The sequence below is a fragment of the Zootoca vivipara genome, chromosome 1, assembly GCF_965207765.1.
Source record: "Zootoca vivipara chromosome 1, rZooViv2.hap1.1, whole genome shotgun sequence".
Lineage (NCBI taxonomy): Eukaryota > Metazoa > Chordata > Lepidosauria > Squamata > Lacertidae > Zootoca > Zootoca vivipara.
Genome location: NC_142582.1, coordinates 41336621 through 41362149, shown reverse-complemented (window position 1 = coordinate 41362149; position 25529 = coordinate 41336621). Strand labels below are relative to the sequence as shown.

Here is a 25529-nt window from a genome sequence, read left to right as displayed (position 1 = left end):
GTTCTAAAAACATCACTAGCAAACACTCCCAGATATCTTTCCCCCCTGAAATATGTCCCCCTAAAGGCCTTTGCATATGAAAAATTAATAATGCTTTCATGTTATTATAAAGCACCTGAAGTTTCATTATTATATCTGACAGAACAGCAGGTGTTAACAGCTGGAAAGAACGAGAGTGTGGGGAGCTGAAAGGAACCAGATGTGGCATTCGCTTGGGTTTTGATGTTTATTTGAATAGGCCTTCAACTAATGTGCTCAATTTTGAAAGATCTCCTACCAGCTTTTGTTGGTTCCCTAATGCAGGGCATCAAATTGTATCCTTCCCCGCTAACTCTTTTTTTTTATTGTACTTCCACTTGTAAAAAGCACATTTGCTAATCTCTCGGGGAAACAGCATTTCTCATATAGCAAACTCAGGGGGCCATTGGAAAGCAATTCCAGCCAGTAGCTTCATCAAGGAATGTCTACAAACAGAAGGGTCCAGCAGGAGACTGGGTACCAAGTGCCTTTGCCCTTGCTTGGAAATGATGACAGCCAGGTCACATCCTCTACCTCCGACACTTAAAGGGCATTTAATGCCACTTTAACAACCATACCTTCCCCCTCAAAGAATCCCGGGAACTGTAGCTCACTCCTCACAGAGCTATGATTCCCAGCACTCTAGCAAAGTACAGTTCCCAGGATTTTAGAGGAAGGCATGAGGCTGTTGAGAGTTGGATAAGAGTGTTTTAAACACATAAACTGCCCCATGAGCCTTGGGTGAAGGGTGTATATAAATTTGATTGATTGATTGATTGATTTTTTGGGCTTTTTCTTGCTGGTTTATTTTTTTATTTTTGTATAATTTTCATTCAGTTTTCGTATTTTACATTTTAGAATATTTATTTGAACAACCTTAAAATACTGCCTTCCCTTCTTCTCCTTCATGGATCAATTTGCATGCCCTGCATATTTTACGTCAACTACTAAGCCATTCAGTATTCCATTTTCACATTCATCAAAACTTATTCACACTGTTGAATTTATCTTAATGCTGCCAGCGTTTTCAAATGTACCCAATTTTCACCCATATATTCATTAAATGTTTTCCAATCTTCTTTAAACATATATTATTCTTGTTCTCTTATTCTATAAATTAAGTTTGAGAGCTGCACGTAGTCCATCAGATTAAGTTGCCATTCTTCTTTAGTTGGGACCTCACTCGTTTTCCATTTTTGGGCTAACAAAACACAGGCCACAGAGGTAGCATACATAAATAGCCTTTTTTCAACACCTGGGAATTTCCATCTGAATTAATCAATTAAGCCTACGGAATGGATATGAAGACAGTCCAGGAGAGCAGGAGAAATGGTTATGACTCATGGGAGAAGCAAAACCCCATTTGGGCCAAATTCAACCAAGGGGTTCCCCAGTGGAACCCACATGGTAGACTTCCACTATCACAATGGTGCTCTCTCCGCACCCTCGTGCTTACCCTATGCTGATGGAATTTGGCTGTGCTCTGGGATGGGGTGGGGTAGGGGTGTCAGAAGAGTCCCCAGACAAGTGCATGGGGTGGGGGGAGATTGTTCCATAGGACAAGCAGAAATGTTTGCGCTGATGCAACATTTGGAAAAGCGTAACTCCCATTGGGTTGCATTTCTCTCGTTGGGTTTCATATATACAGGAAAGGGGTTCCTGAACATGTAGCATCCCAAGCCCACTTGAAAGTATATCTTGGATAAGGATTAACATTGATATCTACCGATTTAGTCAGTTGTTGCAAAAAAACAACAACCCAAAAACCCAAACCTTAGCAATCTTAGCAACAACTTCCTTGTTTATCTATTCTCTCTCTCTGAAATATTTTTATGTGGTTTTACAAATATACAATTAGAATCATACCACACACACATCCATAATTAAAAGATTCCTCTGAATCTCTGCACTTCCCACCTTCCCCTCCATGGGTTCTGTTGTCAAACCTTTTCTACTGCATCTTTTTCAGTAATCCGTGTTTTTTATAACGTCATTATCTCCATAGTACTCCTTACGATACAAGTGTTATTGAAATCCTGCTAATGTTTTCACCTGCTTACAGTGGTCTCCAAGATAAATTATTTTAAAAATCCCCCATTCCTTGTTGAAGTTTCGGTCTTCTTGGTTCCTGAGCTTTCCGGTCAATTGTGCCATTTCGGCATGGTCCAACAGTTCAATTTGCCGTTCTTCTCTGGCAGGGACTTTTATCTTCTTCCCATCTCTTGTTTATCTATTCTCATGGTGCAGTCGTGCCTCTGCTTTGCATCACTGGACAACCCTGCTTATTTTGCCCTAAGCCTAACCCTTTCCTATCATATGTAGCCCTGCCTGTTCTCCGCCTGTTTGCCCCAGGAGAGGGACGAGAAAAATGGCTGGACCTCGGGACCTAAGGTTGTACCCTCCTTAGGTACAACTCAAAGCATCTGCACAGGCAGAGGAAAGCATGACACCACAGCACCACATTGCACACAATTTCAGCCGGCCCTGTATTGCAGGAAGCTCCTTTGTGGCCACACCGAGAGAGAGAGAGAGAGGGGGGGGGGGAGAGGGAGAGAGAGAGAGAGATGGTCCATTGTAATGCCCCCCCTCCACCAGCTCTGAATGGAAGTAGGTGGATCTGGCTCATTGACTTCCCCTTCTCCAGAAAGCAAATGAAGAAGGCAGCAGATGGTTTCTTTGCAATAATTCCACATATGAGTAAATTGCTTTCCACGTTTCTCGTTCTGTACAAAATTCATATAAGGCGGTAAGAGTGTGAGTGTGTGTGTGTGTGTGTGTGTGTGTGTGTGTGTGTGTGAACCGGAACCAGAATTGATGGTGAGTGAATTTGGGTATGATATGACAGGGGCCATGTTGTAAGATAACAGATCCCCTTTTTTGCAGAAGAAAGCGGAGAAACACAATAAGCACGGTTCCCGCTATTCAATTAATTTCCATGAGAAAGTCCTGTTCATAAAGGGAAGAAATTCTCCAGGACAGATGGTGCTTCGCTCTCAATATCGCTGCTCAGAGCAGGGTAATCTTTGATACTGAGGCAATAAAACAGCCCCTTCGCTGTAAACAGAGTAACTGCGATTCTTATTTACAAAATCAATCAAGGCTTATTAAGGTTCAAAGCAGCCCTTAACCCCCAGCGTCTTAAAAAATGGCAGCCATTTCCCTGATAATTCAGCTGTCAATTATCTACTGCAATTTGTGCAGGTCCCTGTCTAACTACGTTACATTTTGCAAAGCGTTGCTATGGGGCCCTTGCTAACCCCAGAAAGAAGCTGCGGAAGTCTACCATCTCAGAGTTCCTTTGTCTTCCATGCCTTTAATTTCCTTGTTTTTATCGTTGCCAATTTCTTAACTGACTCGGTTCCTAACCTGCACCTCGATCAGCAACTGTGCCTGCAGAAATCAAACAGGTGAAGTGTTTCCAATGGCTGGTTCTCTGGTATCAGACTACCGGTACTTATAGCTTTGCAACTTTCCAACCTGCCAGCAGCAACTTCTGTTCCAGCACAAACCGCGCCGGGCCAAGGGGGGAGGTTGTTTTTTTAATCAGGATCACAGTGTAGGGAGGAAGGTGCAATGCTTCTTCTCTGGCACCAAAACCCCAGTCCTGAAAGGTTGTCTCCCAACCTCTCAATTTCTTCTTAAAAGACATGAAATGCAAGTATACATTTCTCATATCATCTTGCTTGGCCCTGAATATATTAGTTGCAAATCGAAGTTTTCTTTTCTTTCTTTTTTTTCAGATATTGCAAAGTCTAGAAAGTTATTGCATTCCCACGCTGAAGTTAAACTGCTTATTTTCCCAAACAGAATTTAGAATACTAAATAATAATATAATAAATAAATAATAAATAATATAATGGTAAATAAATCAATCAATAAATAATAAACACCTTCTTTGTTTTAATTGTACTGGATGAACAAAGGAAAAAATCTTTTGTCAATCCTGGAATTTTCTTCCTGAATGTATGAGCTGAAAATGTACATACAAGCTTGTTTTCAAGTGAGCATTACCTACATGGCAGAAGCCACTATTTAATAGTAGCTGAGATAGCGAGTTACTGGGCTTGGCATTGTGACAAAAATGGCTTTGAAAAGAAACCTCTTTTTTAAAGTTTGTCAAATAGGGACCCAAACCCGCATGATTTCCCTTCACTTGGATGTAGTAGAACTTTTGGAGGCTGTTTATTATTTTCTGGATGTATTAGTCGCTTTTCCTGCAAATAGTAGTTCAATGTGATTTGCAAACATACATTAAAACTGAGAAAAAACTAAAATAGAGTAAAAGCCAAACTTACTTTTGGACTTGCCTTGCTTATGAGTTGGCCAAGAGATGTTTGTGAGTTTCCTTTAACCTTACGCTACAGATCATTTCGCCAGTGGTCTGTACTTTACAGCTTTCTCAAGTGTGCGTGCGCCAATGAAATCTTTGGAGAAGATATTATAAGGTAACACCTCCCAGGACACTTTTTCAGACCAGGAAGAGTTGGCAGCCAAGGAAATGGCAAAGTGCTGGAGGAACATTTACAAGAAAGAAACACACACATAAGGTAAACTCAATACCTCACATTGACTTAAATTCTAAAGAATTTCTGAAATGCCCAGGAAATTGAGAAAGAAAAAAATGGACTCCCCCCCCCCCCCCCGAGGAATAAAAGCTTTGAGAAATCGGAGGATAGATTTTGGCACACTAGGAGAGGATCAGCAAGAGAGAGGGATGCTTAATTCTTTCACACATAATTTATCTACACACAACCCCATCTCAATTAACCTGCTTTTCCAGTCAAGGAGACAAAGAAATGAGCAGTGCTAAAGCAGGAAAGGGTCTGCCTCTAACCTCAGCCTCTGACTTTTAATGAGGATAAAATGTTAAGATGAATTATGGAATTGCCCAACTTGTGCAATTTGGTCTACACACCTATATGGTTCAAGAATGTGAACAACAAGCTATGACCTGTAATTAGCATCTTTCTTATTTTATGCTGTGTTGGAATGTTTTAATTTCTTACTCTCTGTGCCTTTGGGTAAAAAGGCACCAGAGTCAATTAGCTGACCGGCCAACTCACTTTGTGCTTATTTATGTACTTGCTCTGTTCATCTTCTCATCCGTTTCAGACATTTGTAGAAGTACAGCTTAAAAGGAAACTTTCCTTAGGATTTTTCCCCCCTATAGCAGCGTGAGAAACACCACAGAATGTGCCTCTAAGTAACACAAAAGAAATATTTCTTTGCCCAAAGATAGTTGCCCGTTCCTTGTATCCCGAGAGGGTTTTGTCTTCCTTCGCCATAATTTATTGCACACTGTCTCAGACTCTGCAGAAGTTTCATGAGGAAAACTTTTTACCATGAACAGCTACTACCCTTGAGAATACACTGACTTTATGGCAGCATTAGGTATCCCTGTCACCAGGATATACTGCCGAGAAGAATACATTTTAAAGATGGCAATATGCCATTCACTATCTATTTAATTCTTTTGGATTCTTAAATGGACCTATTCCCATGACCCCATTCTACCATAGTCCCCTTTCTAGCTATGGTACTTCAAGGGAGTCAAAGACTAAGGACATTTTTACAGGTAAGGTTAGGAATATTCTTTTAATGTAACACGTCACCCAAGGTTGTTCACGCAGGAGAGGCAGTGGTAGTGATGTGTGCTTTAAAAAAAACCTATATATAAGCTACAGTCTTCATCCAAACCACCTTATGTGAAAATCCTAGATTTAAGCAGGGCTTGTGAGAAGAGTCAAAAATCTTTGGCTGTTGATTGAAATCACATCCAACTTGCCTGCTTCGACAAAAGCACTTCAGGGAGAATTCACTTCTAGTGAGACATTGTGCAAACATCCATCCATAGGGGAATGTCGTAGGACAACAGATGCCACGCTCTACATACAGTCCCATACTTACTAGATGGATCTGCAATCACATATGTTGCTAACAACTTGGTAAAAGGTAAAGGGACCCCTGACCATTAGGTCCAGTCGCGACCGACTCTGGGGTTGCGCGCTCATCTCGCATTATTGGCCGAGGGAGCCGGCGTTTTAGCTTCCAGGTCATGTGGCCAGCATGACAAAACCGCTTCTGGCAAACCAGAGCAGCACATGGAAATGCCGTTTACCTTCCCGCTGTTGCGGTTCCTATTTATCTACTTGCATTTTGACGTGCTTTCGAACTGCTAGGTTGGCAGGAGCTGGGACCGAGCAACGGGAGCTCACCCCGTCACAGGGATTCGAACCGCCGACCTTCTGATCAGCAAGCCCTAGGCTCAGTGGTTTAACCACAGCGCCACCTGGGACCCTAACAACTTGGTACCACTACATTAAAAAAATGTTCAGTACAAATCCAGAGAGACGACAGACTTCCTCCAGGTTTAAGAGAGGACAAAAATGTCCTCTCTCTGATTTGTACTGAACATTTTTTTAATGTAGTGGTTCAGGTTGAATTGTACAAAGCTGTTTTAAACTACACAAATAATTTCATGGATAGTTGCGGAAGACAACACTGATATAGCACAATGGCTGAAAGTGGGACCTGTGGCCCTATAAGCCTCAAGTTCAGGGGCTGCTAACTCGTAGTGCTACAGATGTTGCTGGAACTCCAGCTTCCATCAGCCTCAACCAGCACGGCTAATGGTCAGGGAAGATGGGAGTTGTAGTACAGGCACACCAAACTAGAATGGCTGTTGATTCAAGGTTGCCTCAGCCATAACTTCATGAGCCAGCCTTCCTCCTCAGGCTTCACCCTCACCTTTGAATGGCAACATGGGAGTGACAATACTGACCTGTCTGAAAGGATGGTGTTGCTATTCCATATATAACTTATTTGAAGCCCTTTTACACTACAATAAACAAAATAACTGGAAATTAAAGTATCTCATAACAAATTATGACTCTGTTAGTCAAGATTTGGAAGAGGAAAGTAATTTTCTTTAGATGAACTTGTCCCGATATTCTTCATTCTTGCCTTTTCAATGTACCTTTTTTTTTTTAGTTAGTTTTGTTTCTTCACTTAATTCTCTCACATCCACTGCCCTCACCATAGTTGGAGGGTTTGGATCTTAAAAGGGCCAATGGTGCAGCAATCATCTTGACTCATGGCAATTTCTGATTTATGTGTATTAACGGGCTTGTTTCCTTGTAGCATTTCAGGTGTTCCATAACCATTAAGCCAGGATTCTAATTTGATCTTTGAAACAGGATAATTATCAATTATTGCTTCTTGAAAAACGAAAAAGAAACCGGTTCAACAAGGCTGTAATTATATTTAATACATGTTTTGCTTTTAACAGCAATTTGAAGTAAACATCGTCAACCTTTACAATTCACAACTAGTGAAGAGTTTATAGTGCTTATAAAGTTGTATCTAAAATATATCTTAGTCATCCTCTACAGAACATTTTGAAGACAGTCTAATATTATAATTACATATTATACAGTAGCTGCTTCTTCCCACCACTGTAATTAAGGCATTCCCATTACAAACCTCTCCTCCCAAAATTCTAGTACTGGCTAGTAGGTACATAAAAATCAACACATGTTTTGTTAAATGAAAAGCTACTCATCAACAGAAAAGCAGTAGTCCACAAGAATGACTTTGGGGTGACGTTGCATCATTGGCTGAAAGACATGGAAGAGTCGCTCAACTTATTCCAAGTGGCATTTTCAAACTGACCATGTGTTATCTCTCACTGACTGACACAACAGTGCAAGGCATGGTATACAAGGATGCCTGGTGAGTAGTTACAATATACAAAAGGTTCTATTCTCCATGTTCACGTTAATATACAAAGGATGAGATAAATATATGAAGATGTATGGAAGATTTAACACCACACTTGAACTTTTTCAGCAAGGTGGATGAAAACCTTCCCCATCCCCCTCATTACTGCTGGGTACAAAGAACACATGACACAAAAGCAAGCAAGATTTGTAAGTGGCAAATCTGTTAAGTCCTCCAAAGTTTGCAGAGTCTGTTACAGAATACAGTGGTATTCATAACATTCAATGAACATAGCCATGAACAGCCATCTTTTTTAGCTATTACATGCCATATTGTGAACTGAGGTGCCACACAATTGCTCCTCGTGCCTTCATAATTCTTTTCACATTTCGTGTCAACTAGATTTAAAAACTACAACAACTGTGGGAAACGAGAGACCTGCTGTACTCCCAAGGCCATCTACTCTCAACAAGAGTTGCCCTAGACTATACATGTGAAACAGAAGGTGATCTCCTTTATAACTACTAGCTCTCTGCTGATATGCTCCAAGCTCACCTATCTATGGGAAGGCCCTGGAGAATACAAGCAATGACTAGAAACTTCAAAGTAAGAGATCTCTTGTACAGTTCACATAAAAAGCTCCACATATCTTACTGGTCTGTTGCTTAATTTAGTCATGCTACTGTTTTCCAAGGGCCAAATTGCCAGATTTAAGACTTCAAAATATACTCATGCCACAATTTTAACAAACACTTTAAACAGTTGGGTTGACCCATAAATATTAATCAGCAGGATAACAGGTGCAGTTGCAAGCTATGCCGGAATACTTAGCTCTCTGTTGACTCAATTTTAAAGTATCTCCACAATCCCAAGTGACATTTGTACCATTCAAGGAAATGCTTCAAAATTAAATCATATAAAAATACACAAAGTGTTTGCATTTCAGTGTGGAGGAGGGCATATAAGGAGATACACTAAAGCGCAAGTGCTTTCTCCGTAACATTAAGTCCATATGATGACACTGGAAACATTTCAGTGCTGCGGTGGGAAGCTACAACACCAAGTGGGAAGTCTGAGCTACTGATATTTTGCATATTATTTGCTTTTGCGCTTTTTCTTTTCTTTCCTTTTTTCTTTAAGTCTTACTGATTGCACATTTTCCTTCCGACATCTTCTTGTCCCAAGCTTTCATTGCATATTCTTCATATATTAGCATGCAAGCCTTAAAAACGCTGCTTAGTTAGTTTCTCTGTTCCACATTTTTTTTCATGAACACAACAATATACATTATTAAAGAAAAACAAAACGTTTTGTCTAAACACATCAGTTCTTTGGACCAAGCCCTTTCGAGTCACTGTAACACATTTTCTAAAAAAAACAAAAAACTTTTACATAATATTTCTTTTAAAAGGAAAATGTTCTTTAAAAGAATACGAGCAGCTCTCTAAAGCTAAATGAACGACGATGATAGAAGTAATGAAACTGGTCAAGTTTAGAACAGATTCAACTTATGCTTTTTACTTAGAATCAACAACTTTAGGGCTTCATTACAAGTAAGGCATTTTCCCTTTCTGCCACACCCCCAACCTCAATGGACACCTCTAATAAGAGTGTGCCAAGGTTACATCATACTCTGGCCTTCTTCGAGTCTGTTTAACCAAGCACAATCTAATGCAGGGATGGGAAACAATTTCCATCATCCCTCACCACTGCCTACGCTAGCTGGGGCTGATGGAAGCTGGAGTCCAACAACACCTGAAGGGTAAGGGGCTCCCAATCCCTGAACTATTGGGATCCTTTCATGTTTGCTGTAGCATACAACAATTATCCACTCATCCATTCTTTTCAATGGGGCCTGCATAGGAGAAGTTCACAGCAGATTGTGTCTTCTATCATCAGAATGCATGCGAGAATCCAAGCTTATGCATATGGTGGAAGAGTGAAACCTCCAACAAGTAAACAGAGGCTGATTTCACTGAATTTATAGAAGTTCGGGTTTTCCTATCATCCACAGATGACTTATTTTCAGGTGGTGTCAGGAGCATCACTCCATCTCAGCCACGTCTGCACTCGCAGCAGTGTTACTGCTGGTGTTGCATGAAGAGTCCTACAACAGAATGCACCTATTTACTGAGGAACATGACAGGCATGGACAGCATGACTGCAGCAGAAGCCTCACCTGTACGTATGCAGAATAGTTTAGATTGGCTTTACATCCAATATACAATCAACCCCATGACACGGAACAAGTTGGTTGTGTATAACTGTACCTGACATACAACTAACCTGTTGATTTTTTGGGTGGGGTGGGGTAGGGAAAAGTGAAGTCACAGCCTTGAATTATATTTCTTATTTACTGTCCTTAATGCCTTTTCAGGCCACCTTTACATCACTCTGGCCTGAATAATAAAATAGAAACACTCTAATAACATTTAATCTCCCAAGTTGTCCAGGGAAAGGTAAAAAAAAAAAGGAATGCAACCAAAAGAGAGAGAGAGGGAGGGAGGGAGGGAGGGAGGGAGAGGGAGAGGGAGAGGGAGAGGGAGAGGGAGAGGGAGAGAGAGAGAGAGAGAGAGAGAGAGAGAGAGAGAGAGAGAGAGAGAGAGAGTTTGGTTTGGCACAGGAACATTATGCAAATAAGAGAATGGTATATGGCAAGACTAGCTTACTTTATAAAGTAAAGGCTCCTATCTAAAAACCAACACCTTGTCCAGCATGTTGCATTCCAGCAGAATTTCACACTGATCAGATACCAAGATGCCGGGATTTTCAAGTGAATTACAGACGTAGCAATCACAGATTGCAGTAAAAAGTGCCTTTTGCAGGTGGAACAGGCCAAGGGGGACAGCGAGTGAGAGCAGAAGAAGACACAAGGGAGGGTGACGGCTGTTTTGAAACACTATAAAGTACTCCTTGGTGCCAGTTCTTCCAGGTCTGTCATTCATCCTCCTTGAGAAAGGTATGCTTTGCTCTTTTTCAGTCCTGATGAGACTTTTCTGCAACAACTTTGCATTCGTACTACAAAATAAAAACACATAAGTTAAGTGGCAAGTGTCTCCAAGAATGACATGCACACAATAAAAATCGAGAACAAGAGATGCAAATGAGTGGAGCTCAGCATGGTCAATTTTCTGGGAGCCCAGCTTTCCACCTTATTCCTACAATCTGCAGGCTGAATCCAACGTTGTGTTGAGCCGACTTCCACTCACGCAGCAGGACTTCATGATCCTGTCATGCCCTCTGCAGCTTTCCCCACCCCCTACCAAACTTCTCTAGGTCTCCCAGCCATCCAGAGCAGGTTTTGAGGGCATGTTGTGGGGTAGGTTTACAGGGGTAGATGAGAAGATGAAGTCTCATTATGCAAGGGGGAGTTCTGCTCATGCACAGACAGCATCAGGTACACCCTGGGTTTTTTCCTACAAGGCACTGTGAACGGAATAGCGACTGTAGTTAAGTGGAGAACATGGCAGGGTTGGAAAGCACAGGTACTGCTTCCTGAACAGCAGTACAGTTATCTGGATGCGGCCTGCAAAGGATGGCTCACACATCTAAAGGTAGACAAGATTATTCACAAGTATGCTGCAAATAATCCCAGCACTGACAGACTTAACTTACCATTGCCAGCTGCCTGCCAATGTTCCCCATAGTTATTCCACCAGCAAAAAATATACAGGGTAACCAGGAACGCACATAAAGGAAGTCAGGAGATGTGTATCTAGGGAGAGACAGAGTCATGGTTAGGCCTGAAACAATGCACAAAGAAACAGGAAAACTCCGACACTCTGACGCTGTCGCCTGGGCTCAAGACTGCACTGGTACAAGTAACAGCTTGTGCTAATGCAACCGACACAGTCCCGTTTCTGAAAAATGAGGCACGGCCTGCTCACTGTGCATTGAAGCTTTGCAAAAAGACCCATAAGCAGCAATGCCCGGGACACCAGCCCTTGCCCAGCAGAGCTGATGGCAGATCTTCCACTGGAATCAGCACAACACCTTAAGTCCAGCCCACAATGCCAGAATGGGGCAGTGGAAGTCAATGCAGCCAGGCCCCTCCGCTTGTTCCCTGACCCCATGCTGCACCTCCATGTGACGCCAGGTTCCTTCCCTAGCTCCAAGTTTGAGATTGGAAAGGTAGCAATAGGGTTGTTGTTTTGGCCCTAGGCGCTTTGGCTAAGCTGCTCATAGGACATTGGCAATGAAACTGCCAAAACACCCCTAAGCTTTTCCCTTGACCTTGTAAGCTGGGAAGAGGGCAAGCACCTGCTGCAAGGTTGGGAACACAAGTGTGGGGTCCTGCTTGTGGTCATGCTGCTTGAACACCTCTCCCCTTCTATTTCTTCTTTTTAAACAGAGCAGGCCAGTGTAGAAGCACACAGTCCCAAAGCCAAAAGCATGCAAATTCCCGCACCTCAGATGCGATCTTGCACACCTCTGGGACATGTCCATTCTGTAGGGATTGATGCACGCTGGGCAAGGAGTCGGAATAGTTTTTTAGTATTTCATCGGCACCAACCCGATACCTCCTCTAATATCCTAGCATTACAATCGCCTTACTGAACAGAAAACACTTACTGATAAACTCCATTGTAGACGAGAAGCTGAGTCACCAATGTGGCAAGAAATGCAATTCCTATTCCCAGGCCGAAGCCACTTCGAGATCGATCGAACGTCCACCACAGCCCAATTGAAAGCGCAGCAAGTGTGAGGGACAACTGGATGTTGTTGGCAAAATCCACTTTCTGTGAGCGTCGTTAAGGAACAGTTTTGGAAGATCAGCGGAACACTGACTAATTGTTTTGGGGTTTTGCCTCAAAGGGATTGCCAGTAAGCATCACACAGCTCTGATTTTCCTGACACTGAACAGCTTTCCGAAAATCAGATCTAACTGGAACATCCCAGGCTGACCATTTGCAGCACTCTTAGGACTAGACCAAAGGCATGATGTTTCAAATGCATCTTTAGTAGGTATGCAATTACTCATGAGTGGGTGTTGTCTGGCAAAAGTACCTTCCTTGGGATAGCCACCTTGCTAAAAGTTTACATGCACCCTGTCATTAGCGAGAACTCCTGTGTCACGAGAATGTTATTTCTTAATACTTTATTGCTTCTCGCTGCTGTTTTATGGCCAAGCTTTCTTCAGCCACACTGGATTTTTTATTGTGTTTATTAAGTTATTTTAAACATGTAGCTTGAAACTGTTGTAAATCACCCTGAGTTAACAATGGAAGGGCAAATAATAAATTCACTGCCACGCCGGGGAGTGCACCAGGCATGCAATCCCAGTGAAGTGAGCAGGGCAGCTGTTGTTTAGCTTTTGGCCTCCTAGAAAAAAGTTTGGATGCGGCTGCCAACTTCATTACCATAGAGAAGGATACAGCACTGGCATGATTTATACCAACAAAGACCGCTACACACCGCATCACACTGGACCATTCCCTCTTAAATTTGTGTGGCTCTCCCAGGTGTCGATCCATGCAGGGGTACAATAACCCAATCACAGCTGTAAATAACAACAACAACAAAAGCGAAAGGAACAATTATGACTTCTGCCAAATTTGCCATTCGCTGACACTCCCTAAATTGGCTGATATCACACTGGAAACCATTCGTTACATTACTAGTTAATTTTATGAAACTGTATTTTTTTACAAATGGAAAGCTTTCCACAGATGGAAATACGCTAGCAAAAAAAAAAAAAATTCGCCACTGCCCGTGCCTTTAACCTTGTTGAATGCCCTCCAGATGCTTTGTACTAGAACTTCCATTAGCCCCAGGCAATGTGGGGAACCATTGTGCTGGTTTTGACCTATAAAGCCTCATGCAGCTCACTTTCAAGGATTACCTGTCCCCACATGAACCAAGTCAGACTGTGTTCATCACCTGAGGCCCTTCTCCATGTGCACCCACTGAGAGAGGTGCAGAGGGTGGAAACATGAAAGGAAGCCTTTTGACTGATAGCATCCTGCTTGTGAAACACTCTCCCCCAGGAGGCATGCCTGGCACCACTGCTATGTATTTTCAGGCACCAGGCAAAAACATCTCTTTGAACCCAGGCTTTAGCCCAGGCATCCCCAAACTTCGGCCCTCCAGATGTTTTGGACTACAATTCTCATCTTCCCCGACCACTGGTCCTGTTAGCTAGGGATCATGGGAGTTGTAGGCCAAAACATCTGGAGGGCCACAGTTTGGGGGTGCCTGCTTTAGCCCCTTAATTTGGAGGGTTTTAGCTATCTGTGGCCTCTTTTAGTGGGGTGGGGTGTTTGAGACATATATGGATGTGTTTTTAGGTTCTCATTCTCTTTGGTTCCTAATACAGTGGTACCTCGGGTTACGAACTTAATTCGTTCCGGAAGTCCGTTCTTAACCCGAAACTGTTCTTAACCTGAGGTGCGCTTTCTCTAATGGGGCCTTCGGCTGCTGCTGGCGAGCGATTTCCGTTCTCATCCTGGGGCAAAGTTTGCAACCGGTGGTAACTACTTCCGGGTTACTGGAGTTTGTAACCTGAAGCGTTTGTAACCTGAAGTGTTTGCAACCCGAGGTACCACTGTATCCAGTTTTAATGTTTGTACCATTTTTGCAAGCTGCTTCGAGTCACCTTTGTGGGAAAAGTGGCTAATAAAAGCAAACAACAACAACAACAACAACATCAAACAACAAACAACAACAACAAACAACAGTGTGGGATGCTAGGAGCTGTACTCTAAACCTCCAGAGGGACCAGGTTGGAGAAGGATGGCAAAAGACAATCAAGCCAAACAAATGCTTGTGTCTAGAATTGCCATTCTAGGTATAAAATAAAAATGAAGCAAATGGTGCAGGAAAATGCTCAAGGATTTCAGATGGGCAAAAAATATTTTTTTAAAAAAAGGAACGATGATAGGCAGGCAGTTTATAGAGATAAAACGAGTCTCTAACTGTGACCAAAATATTCCAAGCGCACAACCCCCCACCCCCACCCCCGGAGAAAAGAAAGCTAACACATTCAGACAATTTACACAGACAATTCCTTTCAAATCTGAATCCTCTGTGAAATCTGTGGTGTATTAACTCCATGAGAAGGTACAAAAGGAAGAAGTGTGGTATCTGAAGAAGTGTGCATGCACACGAAAGCTCATACCAAAATAAAAACTTAGTTGGTCTTTAAGGTGCTACTGAAGGAATTTTTTTATTTTACAAAAGGAAAGTAATTAGATGATGCAAGATACGTAGCCTTGAAGATTATCTTCAGCAGCAACAACAAAAATCTGTTTCCTAGACAATAGATAGGTTTATTGACCTGTATCAGAATCTGACAAGCAGCACCCCAGGAAAATATTGGCATATTATGGGAGGTTTACTGACAATAGAACCTTCCCCTAGTGTTGCCCCGACTCCACTGCCAAGAGGTTTCCGCTGATAAAAAGATCTTATGCAGCAACTGAATTCATTAAAGTATTGGCTGAATAAGTGGTAGGGAGACTGGAAAGGTATGTACCCTACCCTGCCACAGAAATCTAGATGCCATTGTACTACGGCAGCCTTACCCAACCTGAGGTTCTCCAGATGTTTTGGGCTATAACTCTCATCAGCCCCCACCAGCAGTTTGGCTTACAGAAATTCCGCTCATTCAAAAGAATTCAGCACACCATGCTACTTACTTAAGGCGAGCATTGCCTTGCAAAATTTAAGAACACTTCTACGATAAATCAGATTTTCAAAATGCATTTGGACCACCAAATGGGAATTGAAATCAGATATTATTATTTTTAAATGAAGTTGGATCACTGAATGGAAACTGACTGCCCATGACTGCTGTTTCTTTCCTAAACTGCAGCCATGGGAGGGGAGGTGAAATCCGGACTGGGACTGCGGAAGTGAAGTGTTGGCGTCCCCTCCCACCAGCCCTGGTCCAGATTAGCTAGGCCTCCCTCTCTGCCTAGGGCCAGTCATGTGGTTGATGCAGGGCCGGATTTAGGTTTGATGAGGCCCTAAGCTACTGAAGGTCATGGGGCCCTTTATATGTCCAGCTGTCCAGTTTGTCAACAACAAATTGTCGCTGTTTTTTGTCTTGAATATATGCTATATGGTAATTTATGGGCCTAATGGGTATCTAAAGCCATTTGCACATGTTGCCATGCAACCAGTCCATGCAGAATGTAGGCACCCTATATATAGGTAAAGGTAAAGTTACCCCTGACCATTAGGTCCAGGAGTGGACGCTCTGGGGTTGTGGCGCTCATCTCACTCTATAGGCCGAGGGAGCAGGTGTTTGTCTGCAGACAGCTTCCAGGTCATGTGGCCAGCATGACTAAGCCGCTTCTGGCAAACCAGAGCAGCGCACAGAAACGGTGTTTACCTTCCCGCCAGAGCGGTTCCTATTTATCTACTTGCACTCTGACGTGCTTTCGAACTGCTAGGTGGGCAGGAGCTGGGACTGAGCAATGGGAGCTCACCCCGTCGCGGGGATTCGAACCGCCGACCTTCTGATCAAGTCCTAGGCTCTGTGGTTTAGACCACACTACCACCTATATATAAATATGAGCAAACAAATGATATTTGAGGGAGCAAGCTAACAGGCAGGGCCTATTACTTACATCATAGGAGCCTATACAACACAAAACACTGTTGCTGTATGTAGGTTTTATTTTATGTTTTTTATCTTACATTTTGGAAATTTACATCCAGGTTTTATTCCCTTTAAATTTTTTTTTGGGGGGGGGGCAAAGAGAGTGGGGCCCTAAGCTATAGCTTGTTTAGCTTATACATAAATCTGGCACTGTCATTGGCTCATTAGAAGCAATGACAAATGGAGAATGCCTGGCACTCTTTCCTCTGCCAGAATCTAAGACATCCCAGCAAGCTAATCCCTACTAGCAGCAAGTAGGGGAGCTGTAACTGGGTAGCACAGTTGCATGAATCCAGCATCTGCATATTCTCCGATGTGCACGCATGAGTTCTCAGAACAGGGCCAGCTCTTCATAGCCCCCCGGTGGCGCATTGCACCATGGCGGGGGGCTGGTAAGGTGGGCGCCGGCTTGGCAAGGAGGGCCAATCGCGCCCTGCGAGGGCGGGGCGGGCGGCGGAGCGATCTCCGCCCCTCAGCACCAGGGCGCGCGATCTGCTCAAGACGGCCCTGTCTCAGAACATCAGGTTCCTATGTGGAAAGTCGGGGCTACATGATGCACCTCCCACATCCGTGACTCTCAGTCCACCTCATTCTCCATGGCTCAGCAGAGGAGACAGGGAAGTGCATAGAAGCAAAAGGTTCACCTAGACCTCATGTTCCTCGTAATGACCGTTGCCCGGTTCATGTCCACAGGTCTCTTGGAGGAAAGGAGGAAGAAACGCCAAATGGTGCTTCTGTGCACTGAATAAATCCCGTGATGTTTTCCCTGATAAGGTTTCCCTCTGGCTGCATTTGTTCCGACATACCTGATGCTGTTCCACAGCAAAGCGGTACCCACCAAGCCGAGGAGAAGACGCTGGTGATCACATCCGGTGGAAACAAGGTGACGTTTCTTTGAATTTGTAGCAAGTTTAATACTAGAGCAAGAAAGACACCAATTAAAAACAGGACTATTCCGCGGATCATCAAGTTCAGGCTGTGGCTGGTCACCGAAGAAATGTACGGACCGCACTTCTTTGGGATGGATGGCTGCGTATCATCGTCATCTGCCATGGCCGCCTGTACTTACAGCAAAATGCAACGCATATGTTGGGAGAGAAGGGAGGATGGCCAAGAAGCTTGAAGCAATACTATTTTTCTTAATTCAGGGTGTACTCCAATTCCTGTGCAAAACAAAACAAACAAACAATATAATTATGGAGCACCCACATATATTCGAAGAAGGCTGCGGCAGCATGGCATTAACTCATGAAGACTTATACTAGCCAAATTCTGCAGCTTTCAATCCTTGTGCTACTGTACAAGGAATAAGTGGCCGGTAGATTCAACCCATTCCAAAGATGCTTCTGAGCAGAAAACAAGCACAGCCGCTCTGGGTACGTGTCTCAGCCACTCACTAAAATACAGAGGCATCAGGTTCTGTAATGAATGCACACTAATGTGTGTGAGCAAGAAAGGCTTGAGAGCATATATATATGCTATAAAAATAAGTTGCTGATATAAAGATAAATGTAGCATCACCTTAAAACATGCATAAGGAGGTGCTTTTCTATATGAAAAAATTAACACCCAGATATTCAGCTTAATTGGGAAGTATTCACAGCTTTCATTTATTTTAGTACAATAAAATTCTACTCCTCATTTGTGAATAAAAGCTTTAAATCCTGGGGTGGTATGCACCCAGGTTTTATTCAGAGTAGACCTATTGACACCCATGGACCTAACTTACCCATGCTCATTTATTTCAATAGGTCTACTCTATGTAAGACTTTGCTGAGTAACAACCATAACCGCCATCTCCCTAGAAGGAAGTTGCAGAAAACAAAATGGGAATAAAATGATTTTTACTAAACTTTCTGGTTCATCACCACTGCTTCAGGAATTATTTATTCTTGACAAAACTGATACTAGGACTTTTGATCTCTATTGCTGAAAGATTCAAGACCCGTCTCCCCAAAAGATGAGAAATGAACATGGAATGTCACAGGCAGCCAAACATTCATAGGGTAATGGTGAATCACAGAAGTAGCATAGCCTGTTTTCTCTTCTTTTGTTTTCTTTTAGCCAAAGCCTGGCACACATCATGTTACTACAAACATAAACATACAAAGTAGATGTGGCAACGTCCCAAAGAGGTGCTTCCACAAATTTCTGTGATAATAAGTTATTGGAGATTGCATAATAAACTCCACAACCTACGGTAGCTTTAAGTTGAACTTATCAGGAATAGAATCAGAGTAGCTGCACAGATAGTACAATGGCTAGGGTGTCGCTTTGATGGGGAAAGAAGACGCAGCAGTGTCGCTCCTTAGAAGTCAATGGAATTGTGTGCCTGATAATCGAATGATGACAACTTCAGTAACTGACTTGGTTAGATCAATATGCAAACAAAAGAATGGAAACACACCCAGGCATTATTAGGTGTTGCTGTGTGCCTCTCCTCTCCCCACAAAAACATCATTGAGTAAAGGGGCTTTGAAAGGTGTCCTCGATGAAGTGTGCATGCACACGAAAGCTCATACCAAAATTAAAACTTAGTTGGTCTTTAAGGTGCTACTGAAGGAATTTTTTATTAGGTTTTGTTAAGACATACAGTGCTACGGTCAGGTGAGTTCAAGGGGTGCTTGCGCAACTTTCTTTGCACACTTAACGCCGCGCCAGAAGAACAGAATATGCAGAGAAAATGACTAAGGTATGCTTTGAAATCAGAAACCTGGCTGGGCAAACTTGCGTAACTCCAAAGCTGGTGCCCTATGTGGTAGAACAGAAAAAGGGAGCCTTTCAGTGAGTGTGCATGTATATCTGAAGCACTTCATAGGAATAGGGGAGCTGTCTTCCCGGATCAGACTAAAGAGATATCAATTCTAACATCCTATTTCCAACAGGAGCCAGCTAGGTGCTGACAAGCAGGACAGGGAATGAAACAGTCAACCCAAACCCTTTGGTGCTCAGTATTATTATGTTATTATTTCTTGTTTCATCTATGAGTCGCTTCCCATGAGGCATCCCAAAGTGATTCACAGTATAATAAAAACAAGTTTTAAATCTGATACAGAGGTAAAGATCTCTATTTTGAATGTTTGCTGAAACAGGAATGTCTTTAGCACTTACTGAATGACAACAGAGGAGTTGCCTCTCTGATATGTAGCAGACATAGATATGTCCCAAAGGGGAGATGCTCCCATCCTAATTCTGGCCCGATTCTGAAATGAACCTCTTTGATAGGGTGGTACCTGCAGGATTCCCTCTTTGGAAGGGCACAGTGATCAGTTGGTTACGTAGGGGATGAATCAATGTTTCAGTTATCCTTGTTTAGATAGCATCGTTCAGAAAACAGAACTCACTGTGTAGGTGGTGTCTTGAGCTCCATGGTGAGGTATGCTGCATGTATAGGCAAACCCCTCTCAAATTTTTGCAGCGTTTCTAAGCTTAACTCCATTCAATTGCTTGGAAAAGCAGAAGTCACCCACAGAAGCTTCAGCTGAGCCACACAATCAACTCTTACTCTGAACTCATAACCTAAGCCTTCAAAAAGCATTTCTTGTGCCCTTTTCTATATTTTGCCCCCAATGTCTTAGCCATCTGCCTTCCCTCAAGGCTTTTCATCCAACTGACCACAAGCTCTTCAAAATCAAAAATATTACCACCAAAAGATGGACCGCTGAAAGCATGGGTGCTGTGTTGACAATTGATGCATTCTTTCAGAACCTGCACACTAGATGTGGGCAAAGATCCACCACCACCTATTGCTTCCCACCTGCGTATCTGGTGCAAAGGGATCCCAAAGGATTCCATATACTGTAAGCTATACAGAACCTTGCTAGACTACCTTTGTGGAAGTGGGTTGAAGAGTGATTGCAACTTCCTTTTTTCATTTTTTACTATGCTCAGTTGGCAATTTGTTGGGTGCAGAAGTGCAGGCCAGCAGCAGTACTCCGCACCTGCAGGCAGTTCTGTGTGCTCCGAGAATCTGCTGAATAAGAGGTGGTATAGGAGAAACAAGCAGTCTCTTGCTGCTACATCTCCTCCACTTGCTTATGAATAAGCGCCATCAAAAGATGCAAACGATTGGCAGCTTCAGAATGTGCAAAACAACGCTTCTGGGGGAGGGTTTCCCCCTCCCTTTAACGTTCCAGTTGACTAAGCTGTCAGTCAAAATACTTGTTATACATGAATGTGACACTGGAACCATGTAGAACAAGGTATTTGATTGACAGGTTGGAAAAAGAGGTGTCTGAAAAAGGAATTCTGCCAGTCTGATCCAGAGGGTGTGTAGGGAGAGCTAGTGAGGAGTGTGGAATTTTCTTGAGTACCTGATGTAGAAGGCATAGAAGTAGGCCTTACTTATGTGATCATGTGGGTGGTTGTTTCTGTTTTGTTTCGAAGGCTGATTTCCCCACTCCCAACTCTGCAATTTATGCAGCCTAAGCTTTCCTCTGGTCCAGAATGACCTTGTCATAACATTCTTTGCTCTGGTGACCATCAGGTCTCACTTTTAGTTAATTGCCATCTCTGTGCAGACTTCCTATAGTAGTTCCCTATCACTTGCAGTTCTCTTCACAGTTCAATAGTCAGGTTGCCTACTGATCTAGGCAACCACAGGTACATTACAGTGTTTTGCTACAAAGCAGGAAACAGAGTTTTCAGACTCTGCTATTGGGTTTTGGAAGGTCCTCTATTGTTTGAAACCTGTGTACATTCAAGACTGCATCCAGAACCTCATTCTGGGTTTATAGTCAGACATCAAACGCAGTTCTGAGGCCATGTGCCAATGACATAAATAAGCGGGCAATGCCTTGGCCTGATGGCACAGTCCCCAATATAGGTAGAAAAATACCACAAAACAGCTATAAAATAAAAAGTTTTTTAAAAAGATCCAAGGGAAGCTACAACAGCAGTCCAAAAAAATTTTTTTTAACGCCAAATCAGTTAAAACCAATTCAAATATATTTGCAAGGGAGCTTGCAGGACAGAGGCCTGTATAAATAAAAATGTATTTTGCCTGCTCCTCGTCAATTGAAAGCTAAGCCAAGTGTTCGTTCCCCACCAACAATTTTTTGTAAATCCCCTAAAGCAGACATGACAAGGCCGTCAGTCATTTTTCAGTTATTTTACATATAAAACAGAACGGTCTTACATTTTCTGGGGGATTGTTGTTGTTGTTTAGTCGTGTCCAACTCTTCGTGACCCCATGGACCAGAGCACGCCAGGCACTCCTGTCTTTGCTGGGGGATAGGGGACACAATAAAGTATTTACAACAGCTCAATAGATTTCTGTGCAGAGACTATTGCCCAGGCAGGACCTTTTGTGGCTGCATATGGGGTCCTGTTTTCTGTGATGCCCACCTCCTTATCAACTCTCAACTTGGCTTCTTGCCACTGTGCTAGGTATAGTTACCCTCACATAAGAGTTATCTTCTCTCCAGAATGCCAGCAAGAAGAATTTTTCTATTTTGCGTGAGTAGCCTACATGCCAGAACCCTATATAAACGCAGGCCATCAGATAACTGAATGTGGTGCAGAGGAAGAGCTCTCATCACAGAGAATGGCTGGCTAAGCAGCAGCACACATGGCACCATGAAAGTGAAACAAGTAAAAGGTGTAGGGCAAGAAGGGAAAAGAGGGCTTAGATGCACTTGCAGAGATCCTCTCCGCATGCATATGGAAGGTTCTATGGACTAAGGAAGGACAAATTTGTATATTTCCTGCCTGGGTTAATTTTGCACATGTTCATTCACAAACTCATTCCTGCTTTAAAATGCTGTTGTTGTTGTTTAGTCATTTAGTCATGTCCGACTCTTCGTGACCCCATGGACCATAGCACCCCAGGCACTCCTGTCTTGCACTGCCTCCCGCAGTTTGGTCAAACTCATGTTCGTAGCTTCGCGAACACTGTCCAACCATCTCGTCCTCTGTCGTCCCCTTCTCCTAGTGCCCTCAATCTTTCCCAACATCAGGGTCTTTTAAAATGCTATTTGCTTTTAAACAATCTGCCAAACGTATTTGTATTAATTTATAGAATCATAGAGTTGGAAGAGACCACAAGGGCCACCCAGTCCAACCCCCTGCCAAGCAGGAAACACCATCAAAGCATTCCTGACATATTTTATCTCACTGTGTGCATTTCTAAACATGTTTTATCCTAAAATAACTCATTTGGTTTGTTGTTGTTGAGCCAAGAACTGCATCACAAAATTTGGAGAAATACAAACTCCAAAGGATAATTAGTCCAATCTGCAAGGAAACACAAATCAGGCCAGTTCACACTGGAATTCACAGAAACTGAATTGTAGCTGCACCCCGAGATACCTTTAATTTATAAATCAATTTCTCAAAAATGAGACTAAAGATGACTCGACTATTAACTATTACAATACTTAACTATATTAACTCTTCTTGAGCAATGCACCAGTATCACACAAATTTATGGTTAGGTGGCACATAAAGCAAGGTAAGAAAAGATCTCCTGTATTGAAGCAACTCTTGCAAAGCTCCCTTGTGAAGGTATTGCACCATCAGTGGCCTTGAAAAATGAAAGCATTTTCAAAAGAAATACTCAGTCTGGAATGTTCACAAATTATTCCAACCTTTTCTGAGACGATGGGGAGCAAATATCCTAAACAACAAGATTTAGCAGATTTCCTATTGATTTTAAATGAAATGATTTTAAATTGCATTCTGTATGAACAACACAAACACACCTCCTTTGTACAGTACCACAATAACTAGACTCACAAATATGAGTCTGCTTATTTTTGTTTGGTTTGTTATTTCAACCATTATTTGTGGTTGCCATGCCAGGTAGCACCATGCAAGGTATTTTCTCTTCCTGGTGAGGTTTGCTACGGCCTTTGGCCAGGAGCCAAGTGACTATCTTGTTCTCAGTGTACATTACAGGGGCACTGCAAGCAGATTTAGTGGATCCTATTTATACAGCCATTGACCACACAATAGCAGATTCAAAACAAATGCACAGATTGACCTGTATGGGCAGCTATCTGTAGGCAACCACTTCAATGAAATTGCCATTACCATGCTTCTACAACCCCTCAAGAAACTTGGTGATGGTACAACTCAGCTTGGTGAGTTCCAGAGAGGACACATAGCCATGTGGTAGCTTACCTCATGTGGTTCCATCTATAGTCACCTAGTAAGGCATGGTTGAAATGTAAGAGCAATAATGATGGACAAATAAAAATTGTCTAACACTGCAGGCCAACCCTGAGACAGGAACAATCTACATACGCACAGGAAGGACTTGAATATATTTCTACTGCCGCTGGTGATGCAGATTGACGTTGCTTTTAAATCCCTCAAGTTAATAAATAAAAAAACCTGAACAAACTCTCCCCCACCTCACTTTATTCTTAGATGGAATTGATAAGAGCTTGATATAAACCTTGTACATAATTATACATCCTTGAAGAAATAAAACTAGAATAAGTGTGTGTGTGTTTGGGGGGGGGGGAATGTGAAGATACCTTTTCAAAAAGCAGAAAATTTGTTGCATCAAAAAAACAGAAAACAAAGAAAGCGCCTGAATACTAAAACCCACACTACATCCACTCCCTGTTATGTCTTCTGTGACGTAGTCAGTGACCTGATGAAGGGCCTTGTCCTAAAGGGATGACCTCTACTGCAGGAAGCAATCTGGTGGACATTGTGTTGCAGTTAGTTGGGAGCACTGAGCTAGGACCAGGTTCAAACCTCCTTTCAGGCATGGACTCACTGGGTGGTGATGGGATGAAATTTGGGCAGGCAGGGGAAGTTTGGCAAAACGACATCATTTTGCCTTGCACTTCCTTTTATGCACACAGGTGGGATAGAAATAAAAACAGCACGCAAGAAGAAACCTTCATTTCTGGCTTCGATGTAGGCTAGCTACTTCCTGAACTGGATGGTCTTTGAACCAGCCAATTTGGGCTGTCCCAAGTTCAGGTTTGGCTGGTTAGAGCTACTGAAGATAATGGAGCCCTTTATATGTCCAGCTGTCCTTTGTCAACAACAAATTGCCGCTGTTTTTTGTGTTGAATATATGCTATAGCAGGCACCCCCAAACAGCAGCCCTCCAGACTTTTGGCCTACAACTCCCATGATCCCTAGCTAAGAAGACCAGTGGTCAGGGATGATGGGAATTGTAGTCCAAAACGACTGGAGGGCCGAAGTTTGGGGATGCCTGTGCTATAGGGTAATTTATGGACCTGATAGGTCCATACACAACACAATTTGTTTTTTATTTGTTTTTATTTGTTTTTATCTTATATTTTGGAAATGTACATCCAGTTGTTTTTTCCTTTAATTTTTTTTGGGGGGGTCCCAAGAGAGTGGGGCCCCTAAGCTATAGCTGGCTTAGCTTATCCGGCACTGGGTGTGGGTGTCTGGAAAGACAACAGGTTCCCTGCGCCTTGTCTTGGCTCTCGACCTGGCGATTCAGCTGCGATCCCTGGTTTGCAGGGGGTTGGACTAGATGACCCTTGGGGGAATCCCCTCCCAACCCTACAACTCTCTCTACGAAAACATGTGTCGTTCTCTCCGGCTTGACAGGAGGGCAAGGAGCAGCAAGCACCCTTTGCAAAAGTAGCGCCGTCTAGACGGGTGGTGGTGGTGGCGGCGGCATGACAATCACCCCTAAGGCTGACCGTCTGTCTGACTGTCTGTCTGTCTCCCTCTGACTGACAGGCGTCAGGAGCCGCTAAACTCCGTCACCTTAAACCAGGAGAGGCAGGAGGGGTGCGGGGAAGGCTCTACAGCTGCCTATTAGGTATAGATATACGTAGACATAGAGACATGTGGGAGCCCCCCGCCCCCTCTGCTGCGGCTGCTGCATCCCCTCCGAAGCGCCCTCCCCGCTCGCCGGCTGCAGCCCCGCGGCCGAGTCCCGCTCCCTCTCCGCCCGCCCCGCCGCCGCCACCGCCGCAAACACGCCGAGTTCTCTACTCACTCTGCCTCCGCCATCTTCTCCCTCCCCTGCCTGCCTGCCTGCTAGTCTCCGCCTCCCGCGTCTCCTCTAACCCGGCAGCGGGCTCGCCTTGCCGACGACGACGACGACACCTGACTCGGGGGAAAGCCGCTTCCGCCGAGCCGCGGAGGCTGCAGGGAAGTCCGGGGCCCGAGAGCCCGGGAGACCGGGCGTGGGGGTGGGGTTGGGCGCGGGTTGGTTTGCTTGCTTGAGCGGGGCGAGAGAAGA

At 43.4% G+C, this 25529-nt stretch overlaps 1 protein-coding gene across 9 annotated transcripts; it reads right to left on the bottom strand.

Moving 5' to 3' along the window:
* Positions 1–7259: 7259 nt before the first annotated feature.
* INSIG2 (insulin induced gene 2) lies at positions 7260–25347 on the bottom strand. Of its 9 annotated transcripts, XM_088661990.1 has the most exons (9): positions 25284–25347; positions 21480–21567; positions 18542–18674; positions 17412–17505; positions 17149–17259; positions 13113–13237; positions 12310–12476; positions 11353–11452; positions 7260–10755 (listed from the first exon to the last, which is right to left on the bottom strand). In XM_088661990.1, the coding sequence occupies exons 6-9, from the start codon at positions 13209–13211 to the stop codon at positions 10714–10716; spliced, it is 408 nt and encodes a 135-aa protein (XP_088518116.1). In that variant the 5' UTR covers positions 13212–13237; positions 17149–17259; positions 17412–17505; positions 18542–18674; positions 21480–21567; positions 25284–25347; the 3' UTR covers positions 7260–10713. The 9 variants fall into 9 exon arrangements, with proteins under 9 accessions (XP_088518116.1, XP_088518102.1, XP_034985896.1 ...); XM_088661976.1 differs by having other exon boundaries at positions 17149–17505; XM_035130005.3 differs by lacking the exon at positions 18542–18674.
* Positions 25348–25529: the final 182 nt, after the last annotated feature.

What these genes read in the sequence shown, in the direction of transcription:
- INSIG2 (XM_088661976.1), bottom strand. Translation starts at nt 17,395, where the DNA reads ATGGCAGATGACGATGATACGCAGCCATCCATCCCAAAGAAGTGCGGT. An exon ending in TTGCTGTGGAACAGCATCAG is followed by an intron (nt 13,238 to 17,148) that starts GTATGTCGGAAC and finishes TGTTATTTACAG; the next exon opens with CTGTGATTGGGTTATTGTAC. An exon ending in GTATAAATCATGCCAGTGCT is followed by an intron (nt 12,477 to 13,112) that starts GTATCCTTCTCT and finishes CGACGCTCACAG; the next exon opens with AAAGTGGATTTTGCCAACAA.